Source organism: Exophiala oligosperma (genome assembly GCF_000835515.1).
Source record: "Exophiala oligosperma strain CBS 72588 unplaced genomic scaffold supercont1.13, whole genome shotgun sequence".
NCBI lineage: Eukaryota > Fungi > Ascomycota > Eurotiomycetes > Chaetothyriales > Herpotrichiellaceae > Exophiala > Exophiala oligosperma.
This window is the reverse complement of record NW_015622830.1, coordinates 265707-290940: the sequence shown is the minus strand read 5'-3', so window position 1 is coordinate 290940 and position 25234 is coordinate 265707. Positions and strand designations below refer to the sequence as shown.

The window sequence follows — 25234 nt, the reverse complement described above, 5'->3', positions numbered from 1 at the left end:
GGAGGGGAAAAGCCAAAGCCGTCATCCACTTGTCAGAAAAGACACTCCAAAGGTGTCTGGTCGATCAACGCCCGTCCCCCTAAAGGACCCTCCGGCCGTACAAAAAGGCGGCGCACCCGACTGCTTGTCGAGAGATGGGCTGGTCGGGGGGGGGCTGCCTGGCTGATTTTTCCACAAGGTTCTTTTTGGGGACCGGGTGGTGACAATGGCTTACATCTCAGGGATCTTATACCTGACCAAAATCATCACTCCTGCTACTCCTACTCTTGCTGTACACCGTACGAACCAACAGTCGACGATACTCCCAAGATGAGAATCGTCTGCATATGAAGATTTCAATTTCTCTTCTTTTCATTTCTCAGCTGTTAGGGTATAAGATTGTGTTCTTTTTTTTCCCTTCTTCTGTCTACCGCACAAAATCACTCCTTTAGCCCTCGCTGCCGGTCCGAGCGAGACTATAATGACCTACATGGCCACCAAAACCTTTGTTCCCTGGCTATGCAAAAAATCTGGCCTTTCACCACAGTCCATGAGTCCTGATAGACACCTAAATGAGGTCCGTAAGTTGTACTAACCACAACCACACATGTCTTGATCATCAACCAGGAGTGCAAATAAAAAGAACACCTGTCAATCCAGGGTACCAATGTTTCCTCTCCCATAATGCGTGATTCCCTCATCACTTCAACCAGTGTATCCCAATGCGGACAGCTCTTTCCTGACCGAATCTTCACTTGATATCTTGCGAATTTGCGTATCTTCCAACTTCTCGCCGCCAGCAAATCGCATCTTGAGATCCTCAATCGCTCGAATCTTCTTCAACAGTCCTCGAATCTTCTTATCTTGAGGATTTCCGCCGGGAGTTGACGGGCTTGTGACCTCCAGGTCGGGAGGAGCTTGCCCTTGCGGAACCGGTGGAGGGGGTGGTATCTGTGCAGATGTGTCAATTGACGCCAATTGGTTGCCGTTCCGAGCCTTTTGGTTGGGTGTCGCTTGCGCATGACCATGTCCAGGACCCTTAACAGTACCATTCGCGTGTGGGCGGCCGTGTGATGAACTGGCCGTGTCTCCGCGCTGGCGCCTGCTATTGCTTCGACTGCGTTCCTTCTTTGATCCAGAGGGCGGCTCCAGCCCAGGAGCAGGCACATAGTTCCTGCTTCGGCTGCGCTGGTGCCCACGGCCATCCGGACTTCGAGTTGGGCTCTTTCCTCGGCTAGCATGTTGCTCAGGAGTAAGGCCATTGTTACTGGTTCCTTGCTCACGTGCCGCGGCGGCGGCAGCCTTCTTTGCCTCTCGCTTCTTGGCATTTTTCTTAGCGGCCTTGGACATAGGCTCTCCATCAGCTCCCTCACCAGTACCTGTCAAGCTCACACCGCCACCAGGCGCAGCACCAGGTGGCAGTGGTCCATTCTCTTCGGCGAGTTCAGCACCTGGAACGACCCGTGAGCGAGACTTGCCAAATCCATTGATATTACTCGAGAATGACGAAATGCCCTCACGAACAAAGGCAGCGCCTCCCTCATCTTCTCGCCGAAACGCGAGAGGTGTCACTTGGCCTCTAGCTCCAGGGGGTCGGTATGCACCAGCCGGCTTGCTAGGCGTCTTCCTCGCTGCCATGTATTGCGTGGCACTGCTGTGGGGTACAGGCATAGGCGACAGAGGATTATTGCCGAGAGGATGCATTTCTGCGGACTGAGGACGCCAACAAACATGATACAGTTCGTTCATGTCCTCGTTATACATCAAGTTACCGCCAGCGTGCCAGATGCGAATGCCGTTATCGACCCGGAGGCGAGGTGACGTGGTTGCCGTGAGAATGTGTACACCATCGGGTGACCACTCGCACACACTCGCGTTACTAGCTTCGATGGTGCAAATCTTGGTCATATCCTTCTCCAGGTCATAGATGTCCATCTGCCCGGCAAGATTTCCAAAGCCAGCCACTAGCACGAAACGACCGTGGGGAGAGAATAGCACGGTATTTCGTGGTCCAAGTGGAAAAGTGTGTACTGTCTGAGCTTTCGAGTTGAAGATGACGGTCTTCGCCGGCATGTATCCGTAGACCACGGCGAAGCTATTGGACTTTGGCGACCATGAGACGTCGTGGATTGGGCCCTCTTTGTCTACAAATTGTTAGTTCGATACTCAACGACGAAAAGAGTAGGCAAGGAGCTACTAACCCAAATCGATTCTCGAATCAAACCCTCCATTTGCACTCAGCAAATAGAGTGTAGTCTCTCCATAATAACTCTTTCCGGTCTTGTCGACCTCTGTTTGTGCCAGCACAATCAAAGAAGTGCCATTGTCGTTCCATTTCAGTTGGACTTTGTCACCTTTGAAAAAGTTCTTCTGAGATACTGGTGTGGTGAAGTTTGGCACCTTGTAGACTCGAACAGCCGCTGGTTGTCCCTAGAAACGGGTTAACTTCCGTCTGTGTAGCAATCATGGCTAATTCACCTTTCGCTCAGGCACGAAGACTGCGATAGTATGACTCTTGCCAGGAGAGACGGCGAAGTCTGCCACGCCTTCAACACGAATCTTGTTCCACACAGTCGTGAGGTCATGGCTTTGGTAGATTTGCACTTCGTTGGTAACCACTCTCGCGCAGAACTCCTCGTCCTGGGTGTACTGCAGATTCCACCCAGTCTGGGACTTCTGGACAAATCGAGCAACCGACTCTTTTTCGACCCCTTCCGCCAAAGCCTTTTCATCAATGACCAGCCATACCTTCAGATTCTTGACGGCATCGCCATTCTCGTCCTTGGAAGGGCGCTGCCAGGTGATGATGTAAGTTCCCAAGGGTGAGAAGCCTAGTTCGAAGACGTTTTCCGCAGGGAGGGTTGAGATTATTGCACCGGTGTCGGCATTGATGATGTTCACCCTCATCCAAGTCAGTGTTGGGTGTTTACCAAAAATGAACTTGCGCAACCTTACTTCTCGGGCGAGGCCCATGCAAAATATCTGCCACATGGCGAGTAGGCACAACAACGGAGGTTTCCTTCCGGTCTGGAGTCGTCAGTATGGCAGGAAGAACCAGTACGAGCTAGGTGATGCATACCGCTGAAATCCAGAAAGTGCTTCATAGTTGGGTGCGCCGTTGACCACGCCGATGCCCTTGAGTGTCCGAACTGTTGCACCGAGTTAGCATCGTAGACATATTTTTTTGCTTCTCTTCCGGAAAGGTGCTCCGTACAGGCAAATTGCGTAGTGACCGACATGACGCTCAGTGTCGCAATTTTGGCTTGCGGAACGGCTTGGAATCGCAACCGACTCGAGCGATATAACCAATCGTCGAGCGTCAAGGGAATTTCGGGTCGGTAGAAGAAGAGGGAGGAAAGGCAGAGATTGCCACAAAAGACACCTGTGGGAGTTGTCACAATTCGGGTCTTGCCGTACTTGACAAGTCAATGTCAGCTATTGTCGGTAGACGGGCAAACTGTTTTGGGTGGACTGCTGGAGGGTGAAGAGAGTGAGGTAGAGAAAGAGGCAGAGGGAGAGGGAGAGAGCGGTAAGGGCAAAGAAAACAGGTGAATAATGCGAGTAACAGTCAAACGCAGGAGCCACGCGCAGTTCTGTAGTCGAGGCCCAGAAAAAAGTGTTAGCTTGTCAGTTGACTCGGCTGAGCGCCCAATTCCAAGCCTCTTAGCCCCAAGGCTACTTACCGCGTAGAGACAATTGTGCCCGTAGCCTTACCTGAGGTACCTAAACTACTGTAGGAGTTAACTATAACTTTACTAGCCTCGCTGACGCTGACCTGGTCGTCATCCCCCGTTTCATGTGCAGAGCCAAAGCCTTGTTGCTAGATCTCAGCCTTGTGGTTGCCCGATTCTGGCTACGGATACCATCGCCGCTAAAGACCTCTCAGATTTGATCAAATGGCTACGATTAACCTGAGAGCCAGTGAGAATTCACAATCAACACAATATATCCACATAAGTTCCCGCCAGAATGGAATTGCGCTCCTTCTACGGATACCTAATAGTACAAGTAATTCCCTGAAAGAATCTTAACGCATTTCAAGGTCTCCAAACAGAACAAGAGACCAGGCCTACAAAGGCTCGTCTTCAAAGCGCCACGCTCTAGAGTCGATTCCTTCTCACATTGGCAGGACCTGCTCCCAGCTTCATCACCATTGCGCCGTGATATCGTACATCCCAAATAAAATTCCGCTCTTCCATAAGAATTCGTCGCAAAGAAAAACACCCGAGGGGTTTCATGGAATGCTCTCGTCTGCACTGCAAAGGCATCACAAGGAGTCAAGCATGGTCTACTCTTTCTCGAATGGAAACTTGCCCAAGGTCTGACCATCAGCGCTTCCCAGTGAGGAATGAGGCTGGCCACTGGGGTTTAGCCTATCCCGCATGATACCCTCAGCAACCTCTGTGCCAAATCCTGAGAACCGGTGACCGTGACCTTCTGCAGACTGATCAACAGGTGGTGCTGGTTGCATGGTCGTGTCCACTATGTCTTGATCGTAGCTCATCCCATCCATCATCTTCGGGTCCATGCTGCCAGCCGCAGCGCTGGGGGTGATGCCACTCATAGGCGTGCTCTGACCTGATCCAAAAGCCGGCATCGTACCCGTCCGAGGTGTTGATGGCGCATTGACCCCGGTACTGGTTCGAGAGACTGAAGCGCGTGTGGCGTAGGGCGTAGAGACTGGACCACTTACGGTGCTTCCTGCACCTTCGCCGAAGCCCACCAAGCTGGCCTTGTCCTCGTCAGAAAATCCACCGGTACTGGAAACTCCATCCTCTTGGTCTTCGCTCATCTTATCTGCGTCGTAGTCAATGCTGCCACTAGCCCATGTTGTTCTACCACCAACGCTGCCTGTTGCACTTGCGCTTCCAACAGTACTGCGCTCCTTGAACTGCGGAACGTTGTCAAAGCCTTGGCCATAGACACCACCCGATCCAGGAGCCAGATGCCCGAGTGGTGTTGGCCGAGACGCACCGACCCTTTCTAGTCCAGCAAGACGTGAAATTCGATCGGCTCGTTCGGCTTCTAGGGTGTTTGCTGATGAAGTAGCACCTCTGCCGCCATGGCCCATTGCACCGTCTTTGATCGCAACGACAGATAATGTTGAGAGGGAGGTGGTGGTCGAATTCGGAGTCCCAGGGCCCATCTCGCTGGGTGTGGCCGGGTCAGATGGGGGAGGCGGCACTATTAAATATCCAACGTCAGTGAGAAAGGCTTAAGATGAGAGTCTACAACATACAATTGATCAAGGTGGGCCCTCTATTAGGCATGTTCGCTTGCTTGGATGTGGATTCTGAGTGTAATGGGGAGGTTTCGATCTTGTATGGAGAATTCAATGATTTTGTTCAGGGTTTAGTCAGTGTTTCAGAGTGATTATTGATGATGTGTTGATCAAAGTTTGTGGCTCGGGTGTGTTGTGGTCGGATCAAAAGAATATAGGAGGGAGAGAGGGTGCTGGAGAGTGCGCCTCTGGAGGAAGTGACACACAACAGTGTGGCAGTCGGGTAAGATCAGATGGAGTACGAGGATCGTTTGCTGGCACAGTGTAATAATGAAGACAAATGGATCATGGTATGAAGGGTCGTTTTCAAGAGTGAAGTAGGAGGTCGTTCAGGTACGAGGTATGTCGGTTTGGGCTGCGCCGCGCATTCGGACTAGAAACGTGATCGGCGAGTGCAAGCCCTGGAGTCGATGGCATTTTCCGCGATACTAAAGTCGTCGTAGCAGAAGTTACGAGGCACTCCAGGCACTAACATTCCAATACTCGACGTCATGGCCCCAAACCTCCATTCTCGCCTGTTTACGTGAGTTTACACGTGATGTGTCTTCAAAGTCGTATTCGTACTCGTACTCGTACTCGTACTCGTAATCGCACTCCCTAGTACGGGGTGCACAGCATATACCATATCTTCTATCCATGCAAGAAGACTTTAGTGCCCTGTTGCATTTATCCTACTACGGTCTCGTTAACCAAATCATGCTCCATGATACATCCATACATAAGTCGTAACAGACCAGGTAGTGCTACCGGCCCGCGCTAGCCCTTGCGGCATCTACCTCTCTCTGAAGGGCTGCAAGATCGGCAAGAATATCCCTATCCCCAAATCTCGTGTGTCTATCCGCAGAATCGTCTTGTAATTCCATGGGTTCTGTGATTCCCAAGGCCGACATGGGTGGTCGTTGCGTATCGACGGAGCTACGGCTGGATCCTCTACCCCTACGAGGCGGTGGCACTGGCGGAGGTGGTAGTTGACTTGGTCTCTTCAGATATGACGGAGTTTGTAATGGTGCGGACTGCTGGCCCAACTGGCTGCTATTCTCGGGAGTGGAAGCGAGATCGAGCGAAGGGCGACGCTCACCAGTGCTGGTTGAACGGCGTGAAGGAGGTGGAGGAGGCGCTCGGGGCGTCATTGTTCCCGGAGGGCTCGTGGGGGGATCGGAGTCACTCAGCACTGACTGTCGTGAAGAGCTGCTTCGGGTCAATATCGGCTTGCTAGGCTGTTGTTGACTCTTTCGACGAGTAATAGGAGGCGGTGGCGCTGCCCTCTTGCTGACTTCGGGCATGGGAGGATCCCCTGATGGCTCACTGAAGTCACGTTGCTCTGACGATGGCGATTTCATAGCAGAGACATTGGAAGAGGCATCGGGTGCCGGTGGTAGTGAAAGCGAATTGATGAAATTATCGAATTTCTTTGAGGAGCCAGACTCAGATGTGCTATCCTTTATTGCTTTTCCACGCCGACTCTTTGGTGGTGGGGGTGGTCGCTTGCTTGAAGAACTAGATCCAGGCAGACTTCTGTGTTCGACATTGTCCCGTGTGTCCAGCTCTTCCGACGTGCGCGGGCTTTCCTCGCGTGTGTTTGGGATGGTCTCGAAAAGCGAATGCTGTGAGATCGAAGCCGAGTCCGCACTGGAGCTGTTGTCACTTACAGATTGAGTTGACACTGTTTGATTCGGCACTGTGGTCTCTCCCGATGTAGCACTTCCTGTAAGCAACATCCTCTTGAAGGCATCCACGTCCATAGTCGTTTTAGACGAGGCGTTTTCTTTCTTTACCCGGGTATCGAGTGGTTGCACAGAGGATGGTCCTCTGGGAGTGCTGGCGAAGCGTGCCAATGTGTCCTTCACAGCACTATCAGGGTTTATCTTGGGAGCAGCCACTGGTTCGACCACTATCGCGGTGTTGGCCCTTGCATTTTCCAATGCTTTCTCGATGGCACTATCATCCCCATCTCCTCCCTGTTCCGCAAATGGATCGATGGCAAATGCATGGCGGTAGTCGGTAGGGGCAGGAAGGGGTGAACTGAGGAAAGTTGATGGGAACTCCTGTCGAGTCGATTCGGGCGAGGAGGCATACGAGGCGGGAGAGATTATCGAAGGAGGAGAGGCAAAGTTCACATGTTTCTGAGCCGTGGTACGAACTGTAAAGACAGACGGTCAATGGAGTCCGGCTTTCCAAAGTAAATGAGGCATGAGGTCTACCTTTCGTGTCTATAACCAAGGGCTCGGTGCCGCGCGGGCCGGGTGAAGTGTTGGATGAATTGCTGCCGCCAGCGCCTTGAGCAAGAGAACTACGGCGAAATGGATTGGACATCAGGTAGCCATGTACATTGCAGATACGCTTGTGAATGTATACTGAGGATCCCCAGGTAAGGACGCATCTCACAGCAGACAAGTTAGGATGAACGAGAAGAAATGGTTTGGTGTTGTCCCCCGCGAAGTAAGCAACAACGATCGGAATCTTTATGCAGCATGATTCGGGCCCTTGTAAACGCCGGACAGCGACAAACCATATTTCGCTTCCGCGCTACTCGAACGAGAAACATATCTGCTGTAGAGATGTTCATCGACTACTCCATACTCGGTGGTTAAATTCGACTGAAGACATGATGATTTTTGAAATGTTTTCTATCATTCATCTATTATGATTATCGACGACCGAATAATGGCCGCTTTTGATAGCTCTATCTCTTGACTGTTCATATTCGAGTCTAGCTCATGCTGTGTCTGGTGGCCTGTAGCTCGTATCCAGCTGTCTAGTCCCCGATGTCCTGTGTCTCGTCTCCATATGAAGAAGCTCCTGATCCATTGTGCAAAAAAATCATCATACAGTGTGTACAATACGCCCTTCCCAAAACCCTTCAACCATTGTCTATCAAACCAGCCGGACCAATGAGCCAGTCATCAGATGCGTCAATGCCGGACTGACGAGAAGTGTTGTGAAACTCCAAACGCCGCTGCTGATGCGAATATGAGCGGGAAAATGCCATAGGTCTCGTCAATATGTGAAGCCGTCGACTGGATCACTTTCCGTTCTTAGTTTGGAGCCATCCGTTGTCTTTCCACTGCCAGGATTTTCCACCCTTGACCGGATGAAGCAGCATTGGACGAACTACGGCGCGACCATAGACTTCTTCCCACTCTTGACCACCACTTTCCAATGCGGTGATACCAAGCAGTCGTTGGAAGACTGGCATGGCTTGGGCGGAGCTGTAGTACCAAGTCATGTTTGTCCAGGCGTACTCGTTCCATTTGCTGAAGGTACTGTTCCAATAACCTCCAGCTTGTCCGAAAGGTCCCCCGTTGAAAGTTGTTTGCAAAGCATCTGCGGGCCAATGGCGGTCTGCAAAGATTGGATGGGGAAAGGTAGTAGACTTCAAGCCGTGGTGCAGGCACATGGTCTGGGGGAACATCTCCGCGTCGATATGGTGGCCATTTTCCGCGTTCTCATAATTCATCACCTCCAAAACACGTCGACTGACTCTGCCCTGGGCGATGAGTGTGGCTCTTCTCGGGGTCGATTTGCCTTGCGCGTAGCCCCAAAGATAGTTGCGAAACCACCAATTTGTGCCAGTGACATTAAAACTCGGTAAGAAGCCGATCCAGTCAGCATCTTCGCCAACGCCCCATTCATAATTGTCTTCGGCCTCTTTCTTGGGAGGCTTTGGTCCTCTAGGTCTGACTCCCTCAACAGAAACGGGGCCCCACACGTGGTGAGGATCTTCACGCCTCGTCGACTCTCGGAAGGTGGTATCGAAGCCGCCATGGATCGCAGGTATGTAGACCCGACCAGCCCGCTCCCATATGCCCTTTCGAGGCTGATCGCGTCCAAACTTTTCCACAGATTCGAAGAAGTCCAAGTAGTGGCCTGTGAAGCGAACGTCAAACTCCCACTGGTAGAAAAAATCGAACTCGGGATGATTTCGAGCAAACCATTGAATGATCATCCAGGGGCTGCGACCAACGAAAGCATGTTCTGCCAGGTTCGAATAAAGGCTGCGGATTTGTGCATGGTTCCAAACTTCAGTGATGGAGCGAAACTCGGGAGGGATATGCTTCTCGATGGTCGCCTGCGGCTCATCTTCGCCAACAAAAAGCGGAATGTTCTCGTCCTTGACGTGCAATAGCAAAAAGACTTGATATTTGCCTCCACTTGCCAACGATGCTTCTGCAATCATAGCACGAATGTTTAGAACAGCATCGGCAGTCCACTTTGCACCTGTCCAAACGCGAACGAGGATGGCAGTACGTTTCACCTTGTTGACCATTCCGGGCTCGAGGGTGGATGAAAGTGTTTTGGCAGGAGCTTGGTCGTGCTTGTGACGGATGTTGGAGTACTGGATCGAATTCTGCGGGCGTTCTTTGACTGGCTTGAATCGCTGCTTATTGGCAACTGCGCAAGTTTCTTGCAGCTCACCCCAGTCAAGTCTATCCCAGTCAAAGTCCGATGTCTTTGTCATGTCGTCGAAATCCATGGCCTCAAACTGGTCAAGCCCGTATGCTTGGAAACGACCCACACGATCAAACGAGACGCTACCATCCAAGCCAGATGCTTCATACGAACCAAGGGTGGGTTCCACGGCGCCTGCGCATTGTCAGATTCTCCTTTCTTCTTTCCACCTTTGTGCAAGCAATCTCACCATTAGCTTTGCCTGGATACGCCCAGATCGCGTCTTCATGGCTTTCATTGAGGGGCACGCCTCGCGGACCGACACAAGAAACAATATGCGAGACCGGCTCCAGCAAGTTCTTGTAGCCATCGTACCGAAGCATATGAGGTGCCTTGCTTTTGCAATCAATTTCTCCAGATTCACAGAGATGCAGATGTGAAGTGCCGCGAGTTAGGCCGTCATGTCTATGGGCGCAAGGCATGTTAGTAAGTGGTTTTCATCTATGTGAACAGATTCTAGGACCGACATACGTTTCAAATGACTTCCATGGCCACAACTCCTTTTTGGAATCTTCCATCATCTTGTCCATGAGTTGTTGTTCTGTTAGCTGTTTCGGGGACGTAGATGAGTGAGCAGGCGGCGGCTGTTGGCCCATGATTTTGATGAGGATGGCAAAGCAAATGAGGCTGGCAAGGATTTTGACGAGCAGACGTAATCGAGGCATGCAAATCTGCCATTTTGACGGCTTCTTCCAGAAGTCTGGTTTGGCGGGAGTCCAGCTCGGCGGAGGTGTCTCGGGCTCTAAAGGATCTTGAAGCAAGCCCATTTCAGAGCGACTGCCACTAAGGGTGAGTCTTCTGGTCATGGGGCGTGTTGTTACTGTCAAGACGCAAGAAGAACGAGAGACGACTAGGTGGGAGGGAGCGACGTCAGGTGAACCAGCGATCGGTTGAGGTTTCTTGAACGCGAGGCCAGAGGATCTTGAGGACGAGAGAGGTTGTGTCGGTAAGGTGAGAGGGTGGGAGGGTAAGAGGGCGACATGCAAGTGACGGTGAATTGAGAGATGTAGAAGCGACCGACCGGTGTCGAAAAAGGGCGGCAGTATAATAGAGGCGACGGTAATTCAATGTCGGCACTGCCAACGTAAACAAAGCGAGTGTGAGGGCGGTCAACCTAGGCAGGTGCGTGCAGTACAGGACAAAGTAGAGACAAATGTTGCTACGGGTAGGGGCAAGAGAACAAGAAGAGGACGGCCATGTATACAAGAGCAACAAGTCCCGGTCAGCACTCCAGAGGTTGCGACTATTCACAATTCGAACTCCGTACACATCTCCAGTTTTCTGAAGGGGAGATGTCCACAAAAAATGTAGAACGAGGAGTCCGCCACTTGCAGGGATCAAAGTGGACGGAGCATGGCCACCTGCATGCACGAGCAATCGCTATCCATTCGCATACAGTACGACTCAAAAACTGGGCACGATCTAAACTGCAGTCGGCGTGATACACGGGGACGCAACTCCGTACTGTGTATCATGGACAAAGGTAGATATCGATGATGCATGGCGGGCCGTGGATGGTGTGTGGGATGGTGCATGGTCGCTGGACTTGAGCTGCACATGCCAAAGCCACCCATCGAGTTTGATGCATCATCCTTGTCCTGTCCGATGCAGCCATGTCGCTCTAGTCTCGCTTGGTCTGGCAGTTGCTATGGTCAAGCTTTTTGCCTGCCGGGGCTAAAGTGACTTGGTGTTCCGAGCTTATGGAGTCTTGACCACCTCCGGACGATGCCCTAATAACCAGGTTTCGACTGTCTGCCAATATTCCGGGAAAGATGAGAGAGCCAGGTTGAGGGAGGTTGGGACTCTACTCATATCAGTGGGAGACACATAATACTCTAATCAAGCTCATGAAGTATGTCTACATAGGTAGGTACACTTCAGTACTGCCAGACCTCCTATCAGATTCACAACGGCAAATGATGCAGACATCGTAAGAGGACCTACGGAGCATCTACTGATAAGAGTATCTCAAAAGCGAATGGCTGGGGACACTATAGCGACTCTTCATGGAGCATCTACGAGTAGGTGACCTTAGTGGTACTGTACTCTACTCTATCTGGAACAAATAGACGTAGATGGCGCCATCTGTCCAAGTTTTGGGATGCGGCGTTGTCGGATACGATTTCCAATTAACTCCCCTACTCGTAGGGGAGAGATGCGGCACTGTTTTAAGCGATCTGATCGCTCTTTTAGGCGCCTTCTAGGGCCTGTTAGGTGCTTCTTGGGAGCATCCTTAGGCGCCGGGTGCCCCTAGCGAGTCCGCTTAGGCCTGCTGGACCGGTGGCCAAGGCTCCATATCACAAGCCACGCAAGCTCTTTGTTGAGCTGAGCGCTGACGTCAAGCGTCAATACTCGGGGGCATTTTTCCCCCCACCAACATTTTTTGGATTCAGGTGTCCAAAACAGAGCGAGCAAGAGACTTGTTGAGGCGGACATCAGGTGGGACACTCAATAATCAGGACCGAGGATTAGGTACCTAGGTAGGTACAGTAAATGATGTACTGAATGTACCTACAATACAACATTTTGGTGGCATCCACAAACCAGACCATTCGCCATCCCAGATCCTTGATTTTTGTCGCGGAATTTTTCTGTCCATGCTTGCTTGATCTGCATCAAGTGTGGAGGCTTCGTTGTTTCAACCCTGTTGATCATGCAGTAATTTGTATCAAACCCAATCACTTCAGCCTCCCTTGATGACGATTCGCCTCGGACAGGGGGAAAACCCAACATCTACTGTATACGAAGGACTTCATTGGACTTCTATGGCGATTCCATGTACAATATCAGACAGCCGAATCGAATCTCTCTGCTCATCTCGTCTCAGGTCGGAACACAGTATCCGCACAGCCTACGAGTTGACAAGGGTATTCTGACCTTATCGTCACTACCTGGTACCTCCCCGTTTACCTTATGTACTCGTATGGAGCACCCGCTCGAGTCATTTCATTCATCCTATCTCGAGCAAAACTCCGGAGCAGTACTGTACAACACACGGCAAGTTCTGACTTGACACCAACGCTACGGAGGACCGCTCTCGGTCAGTGACAAAGATAGCTTGCCCCATCGGATTGCTGAGATGGCATTATTATTATTACTCCAACTTTTCCATGACAAGTTGACTTTTCCAACTTTCTACGAGTTATCGGCAACGTTTACTAGCTTGACTGCGGGACTTCGGACCACGAGGCCAGCTTCACTACCAATCAACGATGCCATACGTGCATGGTATTTCCTCAAGCTTCTACAAAACAAGCCGCACTCCGTTCGCTCCGTACATCCTCCCGTCATCAAACGGCCTTGCACAACCTAGTAGGCACCTGGCTGGTTGCCTCTTCCCGCAACGACGACAAGCTAACCAGCCTACTAGTAGGTAGCTACCATTCGTGCTCCGGTCCGACCAGCTTACACAATGTGTCTTCCTCCACGGCGTCCGCCTGGGCTTTGGGTATGGCATGGTCGATGTTTTTACCTTCGGCCTTCTCACGCTCAGCATGCTGAACCAGGATTTCCCGCACTTTGTCCAGATACCATTTGACGGCGTGTTCTGTCATCCCGTCGTCAGTCCAGGGTTTCCGGTGCTGGTCAAGATACTTGTCTCACCTTCAACGGAGTGTAATCTGCCTATCCCGAGAACACCATTCTTGAAGCCTTTTTGGGCACTGACTGCCAGCTCGACGTCCTCGGTTTCAACGAATCTCCAGTATGCAATATCATGCTCCATCCAATGGTCGTACTCGGAACTCGATTTCTTCATGCTCGACCTCCGGTAGGTCTCGCTGTCATAGGACGTTTGGAGTGCTCCCGTAGCATTGAACCGGCCGATGAAGAGGAGATTGTCACTGAAGGTGACGACACCAAGAGGGTACAGCCACGTTATCTGAGGAGACAATGATGCATCAGCAGTCTTATTTTGCAGGAGTGGACCGGAAAAGCCCAAAACGTACGTATGCTTCCGACAAACCCTCCTTCTTTGGTGGCAGAAAATGCCTTGACGCGCCGTGTCCTTGACGAAGGTAGTACTGATCCAATGCGAAATCCTTGGGTAAGGTTGTCGGGTGGCCGGTTTGGCAGTGGTAGCATTCCTACAATTGAGCGAAAAAAGTTCACTTGAGCTCCGTGCAGGTATAGACAGGCTGGCCAATATCACTACTAACCTGAAACCCATCCACGAATGTCTTCCAGTTAAACTCGGTTCCTCCGACGCTGCTGTTCCAAGTATGGTCATACTCCCAACCGTCATTGGGAAACAGAGCAAACTCGTTCCCGACCTCTTTTCCCGTGGCCGCCTCCGGCATCGGCTCGAAATCGTCACCGAATTGTTCTTCAAAACTCACCGCCGGAGTGTCTCGAGCGTCGAAATTGACAAAGATGAACCCTTGGGGTGTGACGTGGGTATGGATCTTGAAAAGAGAATGAGCCTTGGGATCAAAGTCCGGCAAGCCAGTGTACTCTCTGGCTTTGTGCAGTTCACCAGTTGGGAGGTACGACCTTGTTCGCCGCGCGTGCAATTTAGTATTTCGTCGGCTTCGATCTCAACCTTTGGATTTGGTCGGACAGAGTACTCACCAGCCGTGAAATCGACATGCGAGTACCGTGCTCGACCCGCAAGTCTTTTGCGTCACCGGGTGACCCCGGTGTCGGCAGATGTTGTGGAACGCGTTGATGTTGCCGTCCTTGTCTCTGATCATGAAGAAGTTCCACCCAAACATCTTGCCATGGCTCAACTTCTGGCTTCACTGTACCAATGGGAAAATGCTTACTTCCATTGTCAAGTAATCACCTGCCTTTTGAAACCTGGCCTTGAAACTCGCGACATGCCACAACTACAATGAAACAAGCATCCGAGTCAGTCGTCGTCATTTCCAGGACCTCCCTCGAACAGTCAGCGGGGTGTGCCAAAATCTTTACTCACCGTCGAGAACAATGCCCTTTTTTCCAATTGAAAGATCTTTTCATCACGATACCACCTTTATCGTCCGAAGTGTGTTGTATGTTAGTTTTTCAAATAGACCAAGTCTTCAATCATTACTTTAGTGGTTGATTATATAAACTCACCTCGACGGGGCCAGGTCGTGAGTCTTTCTACCCAGGTCGACCGGACGAATATTCTTGTCTCGACCCTTTTGTAGGTATCCCCCGTCGGCCAGGAACCTGGTACTGTCGACCGTAGTCATGTTTTAGGGATGCCGGACAGGGACCAATACGAAGAGATTGTCGTTGGGCTCTCGACTGACGATACGACGTACCCGCGCGTGTCCCTTTTTCTTCCTTGAGATCTACGACCAAGTCTCTCGAGGTGATACAAAGATGGAGAAGAACCGAAAGCCACCTCTCCCCGGAAATAAGAAATAAAAGAGATAATCCCAATCTTTGCTGCTTCAATTGGTCCATCGTCCCGATCGCGTGTGAGATAGCACCAGGGCCGTTCGAGTCACGGAGAAGGCCGTCTGGGGTATATTTTTACTGCATTCGGTCTCGAACACGGCCTGCTAGCTTTGGTTACTCGACGGGAGAAAGCCAATCTTTCAACTCGCACGCCCGCCCTCGCCATTCAGACCTTTTGGGCCGCGTTCCGTTGGACGGTCATCAGAGTGAGTAAGAGGAAGGAGGGCAAAGTGTCGATGGAAAAGAAGCACGGCGACATGTTGCGAAGTACTGATATCGAGTTTTGGATTGTGAGATGTCGTAGCATTGTCACACGATACAATACGTATACAAAGTACTCTGTACAGTATATTCTTGGTGTAGGGCGGACGAAACTGGAACGAATGCCATCTAGAAACAATCGACTCTTGCCGTACTCCCGGTGTACTTCTTCCTTTCTGTTGCTTCAAGCCCCAAACGCATCCCCCACAGCCCTTTTCATCCGCTCTCTAACCTCTTCTTCGGTATATTTGGGTTTCTTGCCCTTGCCCTTGCCCTTGCCGTCACCACTGCCTTTCACTGCCATCCGCAGGTCGTCAAAGGAGGAGATTCCCTTAGCATGCCGATGCTGTTCGCGGGAAGAGGCCGCAGGTGAAGTCGGAAAAGGTGTCGCAGGTAGTGCCGAAGGTGACAAAGACCGATGAGGAGGCGGCTCAGCAGCATCTGTGACCGGTGCTTGTATTGGCAAGCTACCGACGCTGCTTGGCGACGTCGAGTAGTCTGATACTATGGACAAAGACGCTGTGGACTCTGTGACCGAAGGGTTGCTCTCACTCCAAGAGTATCGCTGGTATACGTGCTGCCTGGATGGAGCCTGTGCCGGGCTGCCACTGGCCTCCCCATGATTGGAAGTCTTCTGCGAGACAGGATAGGCGCCGGGCATCTTGACATGCAACTCGTTCTCTCCGAGATACATGGTTGGCACCTCTGGTACGGGTGGAATGCTGGCGGCCGACGAGGAGCTAGGTCTGAATCGAGGACCCGAAGATGGCCGTCTAGGCTTTCGAGCATGTCCGACCATGACACGTCTTCGAATAGATGGCCCAGCTTCCGACGGAAATTGGTTCTCCTCAGCTGTCCGCGAGGTGCGAGCTGATGTATGGTCTCCTCCTGCTATCCATACTTCGGCACTGTTCATTAGAAGCTGGTTTGAAGACGCATCCACGGTGCTACCGGCGTCGATGCTTGGTGCGAGTTGGGGCTCCAAGGTAGACAGCAATCGATTCGACGTTGCAGCGAGTTCGACAATCGATGGTGTGGGCGTAAGAGAGGTACTCGAAGCAGGTGACGGCACCAGATGATCATCTTGCTGCCGTGGGTCTGTGTGTCCAGTGGGAAAAGGCCCGATAGCCGCGGCTTGCTCTTCAGTAAGTCCGAGGGGCTCCTCGTCAGCATCGACAGCCGCAAGCAGAAGGCGGGCATGAGAGGACACCATGTTATGTCGCCTTTCGGATATGAGTCGAAACCAGGCAAGGTCTGATGCCACGGTTGTCCTATGTGCTTCTAAATAATTGGCGTATTTGGTCGTGATTGTGGTAATTTTGTCGTCACTGGCCCGTTTCAACACATCAAGCTCTGTGGAAACGCTGAGTGTCAAAGACTTTATCTCCATCTCATGTTTCTTGAGGAGGTCTTGTAGCTTCTCGTTACGTTGATTCTTAAATTTCTCATGCAGACGACGCTCTCGCGCTTCTTTGTCGGATTTTCCATGGAGGTGCATTCTTATCTCCAAGAACAAGTCGTCTTCAAATTCGTCCTGCTCAGAAGTAAACACATCCAGATCAGACCTGTGTTTGTGGTGGATAAGAGCGGTCCTTCGATCGATGTTTGATTTCAGCTTAGCTTGGAGCTCCTCGCCTTCATCCATTTGCTTTGCCAAAGCGCAATCACGTTCTCCCAGGTAGGCACCTTTGGCTCGCATATGGCGGCTGTCGAGAGTTTGCTTTTGGGTCTGAATGATGTTGACCAAGGCAGATTGCATTGCGTTGCAAGCCTCTGTGACGGATTCTCGGAGAGCCAGCCGGTACTCACGCTCAAGTCGTTCTTCTTCCAGTCTCCTGGCAGCTTCCTCTTGCACTCGCTCCTCCTCCAGCCTTGCGAGCTCAGCCTCCTCCCGTCTTCTTTCGGCTTCCTGTTGTGCTTGAGCCCTTTGTCTATCTTCTGCTTCACGATGTTGTAGAGCTTCCACTTCAGCGATGGCTCGAGCAAGTTCCTCCGCCTCTGTATCAACTACTGTCTGTCTGTCTCGTCTTCGTCGTCTGAGAGCTGCCTGCCGGTTGGCTTCATCGACTTCAGTACAGTGACAGGTTCGCCACTTTGCTCCGCACACATAGCAAAACTGAGAGCCACATTTGCAGGTCATGTGGCGACATCCAGAAGCCCGCTAAGGAAAACAGTCAGCAAGTTTGCGGTTGGACAAAGGAAACATACCTCAACCAAAGCCCGACATCTGTAACAACGCCTCCAGCCCTCAAGCTCGGCAAGAGATATTGTGGCCTCCAACCCGAAGTCCTGAGGACAATCAACCGACCTGCTATGCGCAGGACCTCTGCAGACGCTGCAAATCTTGCTGGAGCAGTGGGGACACTTCTGGTTGAGATGGCGAATGCGCTGAAGCTTTGCGGGTGGGATCCATTTCGAACACCGAGCGTTCGGACAATACCATCGTTCCTGGGCCGGGATTGAGTATTCAGCAGCCTTTTCTTTGTATATTTCCCGCTGTTTCGTATCAAGGGGATACAGAGCTGTTAAAAGAGGAATCTCGCTTAGGCAGCATTTAGGTGGGTAGTTCGTCTCGTTTTGAAGCGCTGTCATGACCAGAGTGGCCAAACATGCTTTGCAGTAAGAGTGACTGCAGGGAAGTTTGGCAGTCTCCGCCTGAGGAAATTCTTCAAAACAACTCGTACATTCAAAAAAGCTGGGGTTGTGTACTAGAATGGTCTCTGACTTCGAGCGTGGCGGCCCTGTTTTCTCCGCTTTCTGCTTGAAGGCTGTGAGAAGGTCTCTTGTAGATTCCAGGATACCGTGCATGCCATTTTCTCGGATGAATGGGCGTTTGCTGACATTCTGGAGTCTTCGGAAAGTGGGTATTGACTTGCTGCTCCGACTATCTGGCAGACGTTTGTCGTTCTTGTTCTGTGAAGAAACTGCTGTGGTAGTTGAGCATTCTGCTCCCAACTGATTTGTTTGCGTGTGCTCTTCGGAATGTGTCTTTGAGCCCTTCAAGATTTCTTCTGCGGCTATGCTGGAGTTTGAGGGTGTGCGTTTCGTCGGACTGTGGGTTGTATCGAGCGACCAGGTCAATATATCTCTAAGCCTAGAAGGCAAAGATTCATAATCGTGGTATAGTTGAAGCTCTTGTGGTAGGGGCCGTGGAGTCCCCTCTTCATAAGTCTGAAGTCCTAGTGGCCCCATCCCGAATATTGCTTGCTCTTCACACTCGTTCGTGTTTTCTCGAGCCTTAGTCTTGCTACGATATGCAAGTATTGGTGCAAGAGAATGTCCTGAAAGTTGGAGTAGCAGACATTACAAGAGGAAAAACAGAAGACATCGCGGCAGCATTGGGGTAGATACTCATGAATGTATGTCAGAAGCACTTCTCAGGCTGTGACGTGAAGGCTGTGTCAGGTCGGTACTCTACAGGCATATTTGGGCCTGGCACCAGCCGACTGCCGAATCATTATCTTGCGAAAGGAGCCAGAGTGGATAACTTAAATCTTGTATAGACCGTAAGGCGCATCAGACTATATGACGGTGTTTCTGATCGTTGAGAGTGACTCTTGGTGGAGTTGGTGCACATGGCAGGATAGGGACGGCGTGCTTGCAAACGCGGCTCATACTGGGCGATGTCATTTTAGCTAGAAATACAAGAGCGTCCCGTGTATCATGTGAGCATCAAAGGTTGCCTTTTCATATTCCATGGAGAGACTGTGTACAATACGCCTTACCACTCGAGGTTTTGGGGGGTTCCAGTACGGCTGATGAGGCTGTGCAGAATTGCCTTGAGAACCCATATTGGCAGCGAAAGACGGCATTATTGCCGGCTTGGCTACAATGGGCATGTTCCTCATGACGCGATAGGCAATTTATCAGGATGGTCTTAAGTAATGAATGTACTCGATAGCAGCATCGAAAAGACAACAACATCCAGGGTTTGCTCGTTGCCTCGAATCGTGCACAACTATAACGGGAGAGAGGAAAATCTGTTTCCCCGGATGCCGAGAATAAAATCCGTACTTCGTATAGCTCTACATTGCTTAGGTAATTTCGAATGGACCATGTCCGACACACTACGGCTGGATTTATCCTACGAATGCACACCATCGATCCGTGGGAAGAGATCGTCGTCATGTATAACATAGTCTACATTGAGACTGTATGCTCTGCTAATTTTCCAAGAGACAAGCCCATCTCTGTCGGCTTGACTTCCCGAGCTAGGATTGAAGGAGACAGGCAGCCAACGTAAGAACAGGGAATTCAAAATGAGCGCGCGTTGTTACAACATTGAAGTAGTTTCATTGAGCCTCATCTGCCTGAATCATGCCGATAGACCTTGCAACAGCTAGCCAGATGACGCATTGACCCGCCCGTGCAAGAATGCTCTCTGCTTCGTAAAAAGCTTTTTGGTGACTCTTGTTGTCACCATCCGTCTGCCGTTGAGGCAGAGAAATGGAATAGCATTTCCGTATGCACCCCTCGACGCCGCTTTTGGACTTCACATTTATTCCTCATCCTCATCACCCTCAACTGCGGTTTGAGCAATACGGTCCAGATCTCGCATACCGGCCTGCGTGATTCTTCGGCCACCCTTTCCGCTCGAGCCTTCGTCATCCTCGTCAACCTTCTCCAAGATTCCTAGCTTCTCCAGGGATTGCATGACTTTTCGGTCGACGGATCCCGAGGCATCGACGTGGTGTGAAGGTCTTGAGCCACGGTTCTTTGTGCTTCCGTGAACCTTTCGCAGGCGACCAACACCAACAGACTTTCGGAGATAGACATGTCGGGCCACAGCGGCAGCTCGGACGTAGAACCAATCGGCGGACTGGGGAGGAAGTTCGTTGGAGTGTGAGGTCTTGACGGTATCAACCCAACCTGTATAGCCATGGATGTCAGTATTGGGTTTGCGAAGAGTTTACCAGAATATTTTCCATCGGCAAAGAAAGAACCATTGTGTCCAAGCCGCATGGAATCTTTGGCGAAAAAACTGATCAGGGCCATATCTCACCAGGTATTTGGAGCTTTCCCTGTCTCTTCAAGAAATCGGCATAGGCGTTGATGAATTTGTGCGCCTGGACAACATCTAGTCAGCGGTGTTTCTCATTTCTCATTTCCCCAAGTGCCGCGAGTTGTTCCTTTTATGTCTTCGCATGTTTTCCAGGCTCTTTCACTTTGCTTCGAGGGCTTCGGCGTTCGTGAATTTGTAGTGGGCGAACTTACATCGACATCGCGTACGGTAACTCCACCCATGATTGCGGTTGTTGTCTGAAATGGCTTGCAATCGATGTGGAATTTGAGCGGGCTGTTGAGGATCTGAAGAGTCGTGAGTCGCAAGCAAATTCAACTTGTGCACACAAAGCCAAGACTGAAGTCTTGGCATTTACTGCCGAACTTTAGCCGTGGAGTCTAGCCTCACCAGCAAAAAACATACCGTAAACACCAACTTTTCTATACCATTACCTGAATCTCATACTTTATCTAAAATGAACGTTGAGTTATCTCCAGGGCAGTTTTTGAATATCACTATGTTACTCAGCTTGCTGTTGGTCAGACAAAATGCCTTTTATTCCCGGGCAGCCCAGCCTTGGGCAAGCCTCAGAGTGCCTCCATCTCTCATATCGGCCGGATGCCCTAATATCCTCACACATGCCTCAAAAGTTCACTGATGTTTTGACTGTCCGTACTCAGCAGTCACTTACATATCACGGACTTGCCGTCATCAGCTTGTACTTGCCCTTTGACATAATGATCTCCTTTACCGTTGTTCTCGCCAAACATATGACTGCAGCCTCATCTCTCACTTCACCAACTACGTACAGGCCGCGAGCATATGCCTGTGCTAGATGGAGAGCCATATAAGGTCTCTGAGTTCTTTATATCTCTTCCACCTCTGCAAACATCAATCCATGTCCTATATACCTTTCTTCTTTGCGATAACAGTGCCCCATGATCTCTGACTGCATCCAATCGTTGTACAGCTTCCATGCCATTCAACACCAAGTTCCTTGTTGACTTGCTGCTGTCCTTGTTACGTCCTTGCGCCCTTCCAGGCTAGAAGAATATTTTGCGGTGCAATTGCCTGAAGCATGCACTATGCCATGGACATCTGGTCTGCATATTCAATGCCGCGCATTCCTCCCTGCCAGTCACCGCCATCGCGGGCAGATTGTGGTGAGGCAGTATGGATCTGACCGCCTTTTCCGAGACCTCACCTGGAAATGAATCCTCACCGACTTTAGTCATTCCCTTCCTTCCAATCTTGGTATTCGACAACTTTCCTCAGCGAAAAGGCCCTTGCTAGACCTGAATTCCTTCTGCGCTCAAGATGCCACCTTTGCATTCCTTCTTTTCCGATGTTGAAGATGCGGAAGTGATTGAGATCTCGGACAGCGATGACGAGAAGATCCTCGCCGATGAACAAACTCAGTCTAGCCTCACAGCGACTTTGAAGGATTTCTCACCAGAGTCGAATTTGTCAGATGACGAGATATTGGGGCCTCTCACTCGGTCGCAATCAGCGAAAACGTACAACGGGGGAGACACAAGGTCGACCGACTCTTCAGATGATACGCTTGAAGGACTGTGTGAGGCACTTGCGGACGAACTTTACCAACTTGAGAGTCCTGAGGACCTGGCCCTTCTGTACCCTCGAAAATTCTCAACTTGGAGCAGTCTGCCGCCATGCACACCGGAGGATGATGCTTTGAGTGAGTTGATCACAATAGACAAACAAAACAGGATGAATGACGACGACGGTGACTTTGATGAGTTTTATTTAGAAGATTTCTACGTCTACCGTTCTCCGGAACAGCCATCCGGGTTCAAAGGACAGTATGAAAACTTAGTGACGGTGCAGACCTCTTGCAAAACCGAGGTCTTCTTAGTGGATGGAACTCTGGTACACAACGGCATCCGTCGACATATAAGATGCGCCGAGATATCTGCTGTGTCATTTGGGCAGCTTGAGAAGCTAGAAACTTCCACCACAGAATATGACATCTGGATCAATACTTCTATCTCCGCGCAGAAGAAGTACTGGTATCGACTTCGTAAGCCAGTTCCAGGATACAGAGAATATTGGAGAGACTTTCTGTGGGTCTCTGATCTCAGCAAGCACGTTCTCGACTTCCTCAAAAGCAGCGACAATGGTGTAAGACTAGGGGATTTCGAGAAAGCCTTCTGGCGATGGCTAAGTCGTCAACACGGCGACACTGTATCTTCGTGGCATGCTCAGTGTGGCAAGAAGGAGGATCTCCGACCTTGGCTATGCCAGCACCGCTTCTTCTTATGGAACACTTTCTATTGTCTCCACAGTGACCCCGACGTTGTATCAAAACATCCACTGTGGAAAGACCTCGGGCTGTTTGACTGTCGTGATGACAAGCGAAACCAGTCCAAATCAGAAAAGAGTATCGTCACTCCCAATGTCGGCGCCCAATTTCTTAGGGTCTTTCCACGCTGGCAAGGATTACAGTTACTACAGGTTGTTGAGCCTTGTCCAGACGTCAGAGCCTATAGACACCAAAGGGTCCGTGAGTGGAAGTTTCCCCAAAAGTTTTCCTATCGTCAGAATGACAATTTCAGCGGCGACCGAATCTCCAAAGCCGCCTATATCCTCGAGGAAACAAGACCAGGCCATCATATTGTACTGCCACTTAATGACCTCAAAGGCAAACTTGTCATCATCCAACTGGGAAACACCCAACAATGTGAGTTGCGCTATGCATTCGTTCGATGGACATCGAACTTGTCCAAGACAATCAAGGTGATATGGGCAGTTTTACCGTCAAGTACGCTCTGTGGCTCTCAGAAAGATCGCACTGAATACCCTATTGGTAATGAACTATTGTGAGTAATCTTCTTGATGTAGATAGCAGAACTAATCAAGATTAGTTTTACCGATGAATGTAACTGCGAAGAAATTCCAGTCGCAAATGTTGTCAGGACAGTTAATGTCAGTGCCTTTACAGATCACGCGAAGGAGAGTGAGGATGCGAAACTGTTTATTCATACTCTGTATCGTGAAAAAGAAGAGTGTTTCATCACCGCCATCGAGGACGAGCTTGTGTGTCATTGTCAAAGCCGGATAAATAAGAAAATTGCGCCATCACGGCTACATCCAGTCCAGAACAATATCGAATGCCCGAAGATGAAGGTACTCAGTTTATTCGCAGGCGGTGGTCTGTGGGATCACGGCTTCACATGTTCTGGCTATGCAGAGATCGACACCGCCATTGAGCATAGCGAGATGGCTATGCTAAATCATCAAGCAAATTATCACCACTCGACGGAGACCCAATACAAACTTGACTCTGTGAATGCGGTACTCCGAAGAATCCTAACAGGGGACGAGCCTATCAAACACATGGATTGCCTCATTGCCGGCTGTCCCTGTCAAGGATTTAGCGGTCTGAACAGACATCCTGACTCAGAAGGTTCTCTGAGAAATTGCTCACTGCTTGCCACGACACTGTCGTGGATTGAGACATTCATGCCTGCTTATGCGATTATTGAGAACCTCCCCAGAATGATGGAGAACAGAAGTCCCAATGAAGGCAAGCAAGCCGTATGTCACCTGGTGGCACTAGGGTATCAGGTTCGCACAAAGGTTTGCGAGGTAGCCAAATTCGGTGGGGCATCAAAGCGGAAGCGACTCATTATCATCGCTGCTGCACCGGGGGCGGTTCTGCCAGTATCAATAGACGAGACCTCAGACCCGAGAGCGTGCGCGGTGACCATGGCTGATCTACCACCGGTTCATGATGATGTCACTATCAACATCCTGGATCCATACCACGTTCCAATCTCTCGACTCAAAGTGTCCCTACAGGACGAAGTCAGCTTAAGGAATGTCGTTCAACGTATCCCGACGAGCCCGAGTGGAATGTCTCTGAGTAAAGCCTATTACCATGGCCATTTGACGCCCTCACAGAACAAGTGGTTTCGAACTCTCAACGACAACCACCAAGCCAAAAACTCCAGTCGCTACAGAAGGATCGACCCAGACAAGCCGTTTCCAACCATTTGCACCAAAATTGCGCCCGACAGTTCGGCGAATGGAGAAATGATGCACCCCTTTGAACATCGAACGATTTCACTTCGAGAGGCGATGCGGGCTATGGATCTCCCCAAGAATTTCTTGTTGATCGGGACAGTCGCTCAACAATATGGGGTCCTCGGGAATGGGGTCCCCTATTCATTGGGGGCGATGTTAGGTCGAGTGGTTGGCAAATGCTGGAGAGCGACTTTGGGTCGGGGAGCAGGCCCTCCTGCTTCCACGCGCAACAAAGAGAGCCAGACCTCTGTGCAGCTTGGATTGAGCGTTACCGTTCCAAACATCGCACCTCGACGACACAAACGGGCAATCGTTCTGGACGAAGAAGACGAGAAGAGTGATGGGAACGTGTCTTCCACTTCGGATGTTGTTTTTCTAGAGGCCAAACCAGTAAAGAAGAACCGCCTGGAGTGAGTTATGATATTCGTGACCGCGATGTGGTTTGATATGAATTCCTGTAAAGTGGCGAAGAATGGACACCGAAGAAGGAAATGGAAAAAGGGCCTGAGATTTCTTTCCCACGCACAGGTATCCCGTGATTCCATGATATCTCACTCTCGACTTTTCCTTCTTCACGCGCAGCTATCTTGTGATTCCCATTTGACTCACCTGGTCCATGAAGAGCAAAAGAAGAGAGTCTCGCGATCGAGGACGAGATTCGAAATCCCTAGAAGGTGAAAATTGACATGAGTTTTGTGACAGTGTGAAAACGTACCGAACCAGGCTGGCGAGAGTTGAAGAATGAAGATTGATGTTGCACGAGATGAGTAAACAGAACTCAAAAGAGAAGGAAGGAGGAAAACCCAAGGCAGGAACACGGTCGCCTC

General features: G+C 50.6%; 7 protein-coding genes across 8 annotated transcripts; 1 reads left to right on the top strand and 6 right to left on the bottom strand.

Annotated features, from left to right (window-relative positions):
* Nucleotides 1-342: 342 nt before the first annotated feature.
* Nucleotides 343-3547, bottom strand: PV06_10455 (uncharacterized protein). The gene is made up of 6 exons (XM_016412010.1): nucleotides 3194-3547; nucleotides 3059-3128; nucleotides 2935-3006; nucleotides 2458-2881; nucleotides 2181-2409; nucleotides 343-2123 (listed from the first exon to the last, which is right to left on the bottom strand). The coding sequence occupies exons 1-6, from the start codon at nucleotides 3216-3218 to the stop codon at nucleotides 685-687; spliced, it is 2259 nt and encodes a 752-aa protein (XP_016257630.1). The 5' UTR covers nucleotides 3219-3547; the 3' UTR covers nucleotides 343-684.
* A 380-nt stretch (nucleotides 3548-3927) lies between these two features.
* Nucleotides 3928-5790, bottom strand: PV06_10454 (uncharacterized protein). Its single transcript, XM_016412009.1, has 2 exons — nucleotides 5219-5790; nucleotides 3928-5163 (listed from the first exon to the last, which is right to left on the bottom strand). The coding sequence occupies exons 1-2, from the start codon at nucleotides 5247-5249 to the stop codon at nucleotides 4268-4270; spliced, it is 927 nt and encodes a 308-aa protein (XP_016257629.1). The 5' UTR covers nucleotides 5250-5790; the 3' UTR covers nucleotides 3928-4267.
* On the bottom strand, nucleotides 5773-7688 carry PV06_10453. 2 transcript variants are annotated; one of them, XM_016412008.1, is made up of 3 exons: nucleotides 7462-7688; nucleotides 6910-7400; nucleotides 5773-6849 (listed from the first exon to the last, which is right to left on the bottom strand). In XM_016412008.1, exons 1-3 carry the CDS (start codon nucleotides 7571-7573, stop codon nucleotides 6004-6006), a joined length of 1449 nt encoding a protein of 482 aa, XP_016257628.1. In that variant the 5' UTR covers nucleotides 7574-7688; the 3' UTR covers nucleotides 5773-6003. The 2 variants fall into 2 exon arrangements, with proteins under 2 accessions (XP_016257628.1, XP_016257627.1); XM_016412007.1 differs by having other exon boundaries at nucleotides 5773-7400.
* Nucleotides 7689-7900: 212 nt separating this feature from the next.
* PV06_10452 (uncharacterized protein) lies at nucleotides 7901-10981 on the bottom strand. Its single transcript, XM_016412006.1, has 3 exons — nucleotides 10181-10981; nucleotides 9900-10114; nucleotides 7901-9844 (listed from the first exon to the last, which is right to left on the bottom strand). Exons 1-3 carry the CDS (start codon nucleotides 10513-10515, stop codon nucleotides 8283-8285), a joined length of 2112 nt encoding a protein of 703 aa, XP_016257626.1. The 5' UTR covers nucleotides 10516-10981; the 3' UTR covers nucleotides 7901-8282.
* A 4502-nt stretch (nucleotides 10982-15483) lies between these two features.
* On the bottom strand, nucleotides 15484-18994 carry PV06_10451 (uncharacterized protein). Its single transcript, XM_016412005.1, has 2 exons — nucleotides 17567-18994; nucleotides 15484-17519 (listed from the first exon to the last, which is right to left on the bottom strand). Exons 1-2 carry the CDS (start codon nucleotides 18548-18550, stop codon nucleotides 15543-15545), a joined length of 2961 nt encoding a protein of 986 aa, XP_016257625.1. The 5' UTR covers nucleotides 18551-18994; the 3' UTR covers nucleotides 15484-15542.
* Nucleotides 18995-19488: 494 nt separating this feature from the next.
* On the bottom strand, nucleotides 19489-20663 carry PV06_10450 (40S ribosomal protein S19). The gene is made up of 3 exons (XM_016412004.1): nucleotides 20573-20663; nucleotides 20361-20424; nucleotides 19489-20227 (listed from the first exon to the last, which is right to left on the bottom strand). Exons 1-3 carry the CDS (start codon nucleotides 20600-20602, stop codon nucleotides 19857-19859), a joined length of 465 nt encoding a protein of 154 aa, XP_016257624.1. The 5' UTR covers nucleotides 20603-20663; the 3' UTR covers nucleotides 19489-19856.
* A 1014-nt stretch (nucleotides 20664-21677) lies between these two features.
* On the top strand, nucleotides 21678-25093 carry PV06_10449 (uncharacterized protein; the record flags this gene model as incomplete). Its single annotated transcript, XM_016412003.1, has 2 exons — nucleotides 21678-23200; nucleotides 23246-25093. 2 exons carry the CDS (start codon nucleotides 21678-21680, stop codon nucleotides 24819-24821), a joined length of 3099 nt encoding a protein of 1032 aa, XP_016257623.1. The 3' UTR covers nucleotides 24822-25093.
* Between the last annotated feature and the right edge of the window lie 141 nt (nucleotides 25094-25234).

Bases quoted from the DNA above. Each gene is read 5' to 3' on its own strand.
- PV06_10450 (XM_016412004.1), bottom strand. From the start codon at position 20,602: ATGGGTGGAGTTACCGTACGCGATGTCGAT. The intron at 20,425-20,572 runs GTAAGTTCGCCC...GATGTTGTCCAG, and splicing joins TTACCGTACGCGATGTCGAT to GCGCACAAATTCATCAACGC. The intron at 20,228-20,360 runs GTGAGATATGGC...ATGGCTATACAG, and splicing joins GGGAAAGCTCCAAATACCTG to GTTGGGTTGATACCGTCAAG.
- PV06_10452 (XM_016412006.1), bottom strand. From the start codon at position 10,515: ATGACCAGAAGACTCACCCTTAGTGGCAGTCGCTCTGAAATGGGCTTG. The intron at 10,115-10,180 runs GTATGTCGGTCC...TTGCGCCCATAG, and splicing joins CCATGGAAGTCATTTGAAAC to ACATGACGGCCTAACTCGCG. The intron at 9,845-9,899 runs GTGAGATTGCTT...GACAATGCGCAG, and splicing joins GTATCCAGGCAAAGCTAATG to GCGCCGTGGAACCCACCCTT.
- PV06_10455 (XM_016412010.1), bottom strand. From the start codon at position 3,218: ATGTCGGTCACTACGCAATTTGCCT. The intron at 3,129-3,193 runs GTACGGAGCACC...TCGGTGCAACAG, and splicing joins GGTCACTACGCAATTTGCCT to TTCGGACACTCAAGGGCATC. The intron at 2,410-2,457 runs GTGAATTAGCCA...ACCCGTTTCTAG, and splicing joins TCTTCGTGCCTGAGCGAAAG to GGACAACCAGCGGCTGTTCG.
- PV06_10453 (XM_016412007.1), bottom strand. From the start codon at position 7,573: ATGTCCAATCCATTTCGCCGTAGTTCTCTTGCTCAAGGCGCTGGCGGC. The intron at 7,401-7,461 runs GTAGACCTCATG...CTGTCTTTACAG, and splicing joins CTTGGTTATAGACACGAAAG to TTCGTACCACGGCTCAGAAA.
- PV06_10454 (XM_016412009.1), bottom strand. From the start codon at position 5,249: ATGCCTAATAGAGGGCCCACCTTGATCAATT. The intron at 5,164-5,218 runs GTATGTTGTAGA...GATATTTAATAG, and splicing joins AGGGCCCACCTTGATCAATT to TGCCGCCTCCCCCATCTGAC.
- PV06_10451 (XM_016412005.1), bottom strand. From the start codon at position 18,550: ATGGGGCCACTAGGACTTCAGACTTATGAAGAGGGGACTCCACGGCCC. The intron at 17,520-17,566 runs GTATGTTTCCTT...TGTTTTCCTTAG, and splicing joins GATGTCGGGCTTTGGTTGAG to CGGGCTTCTGGATGTCGCCA.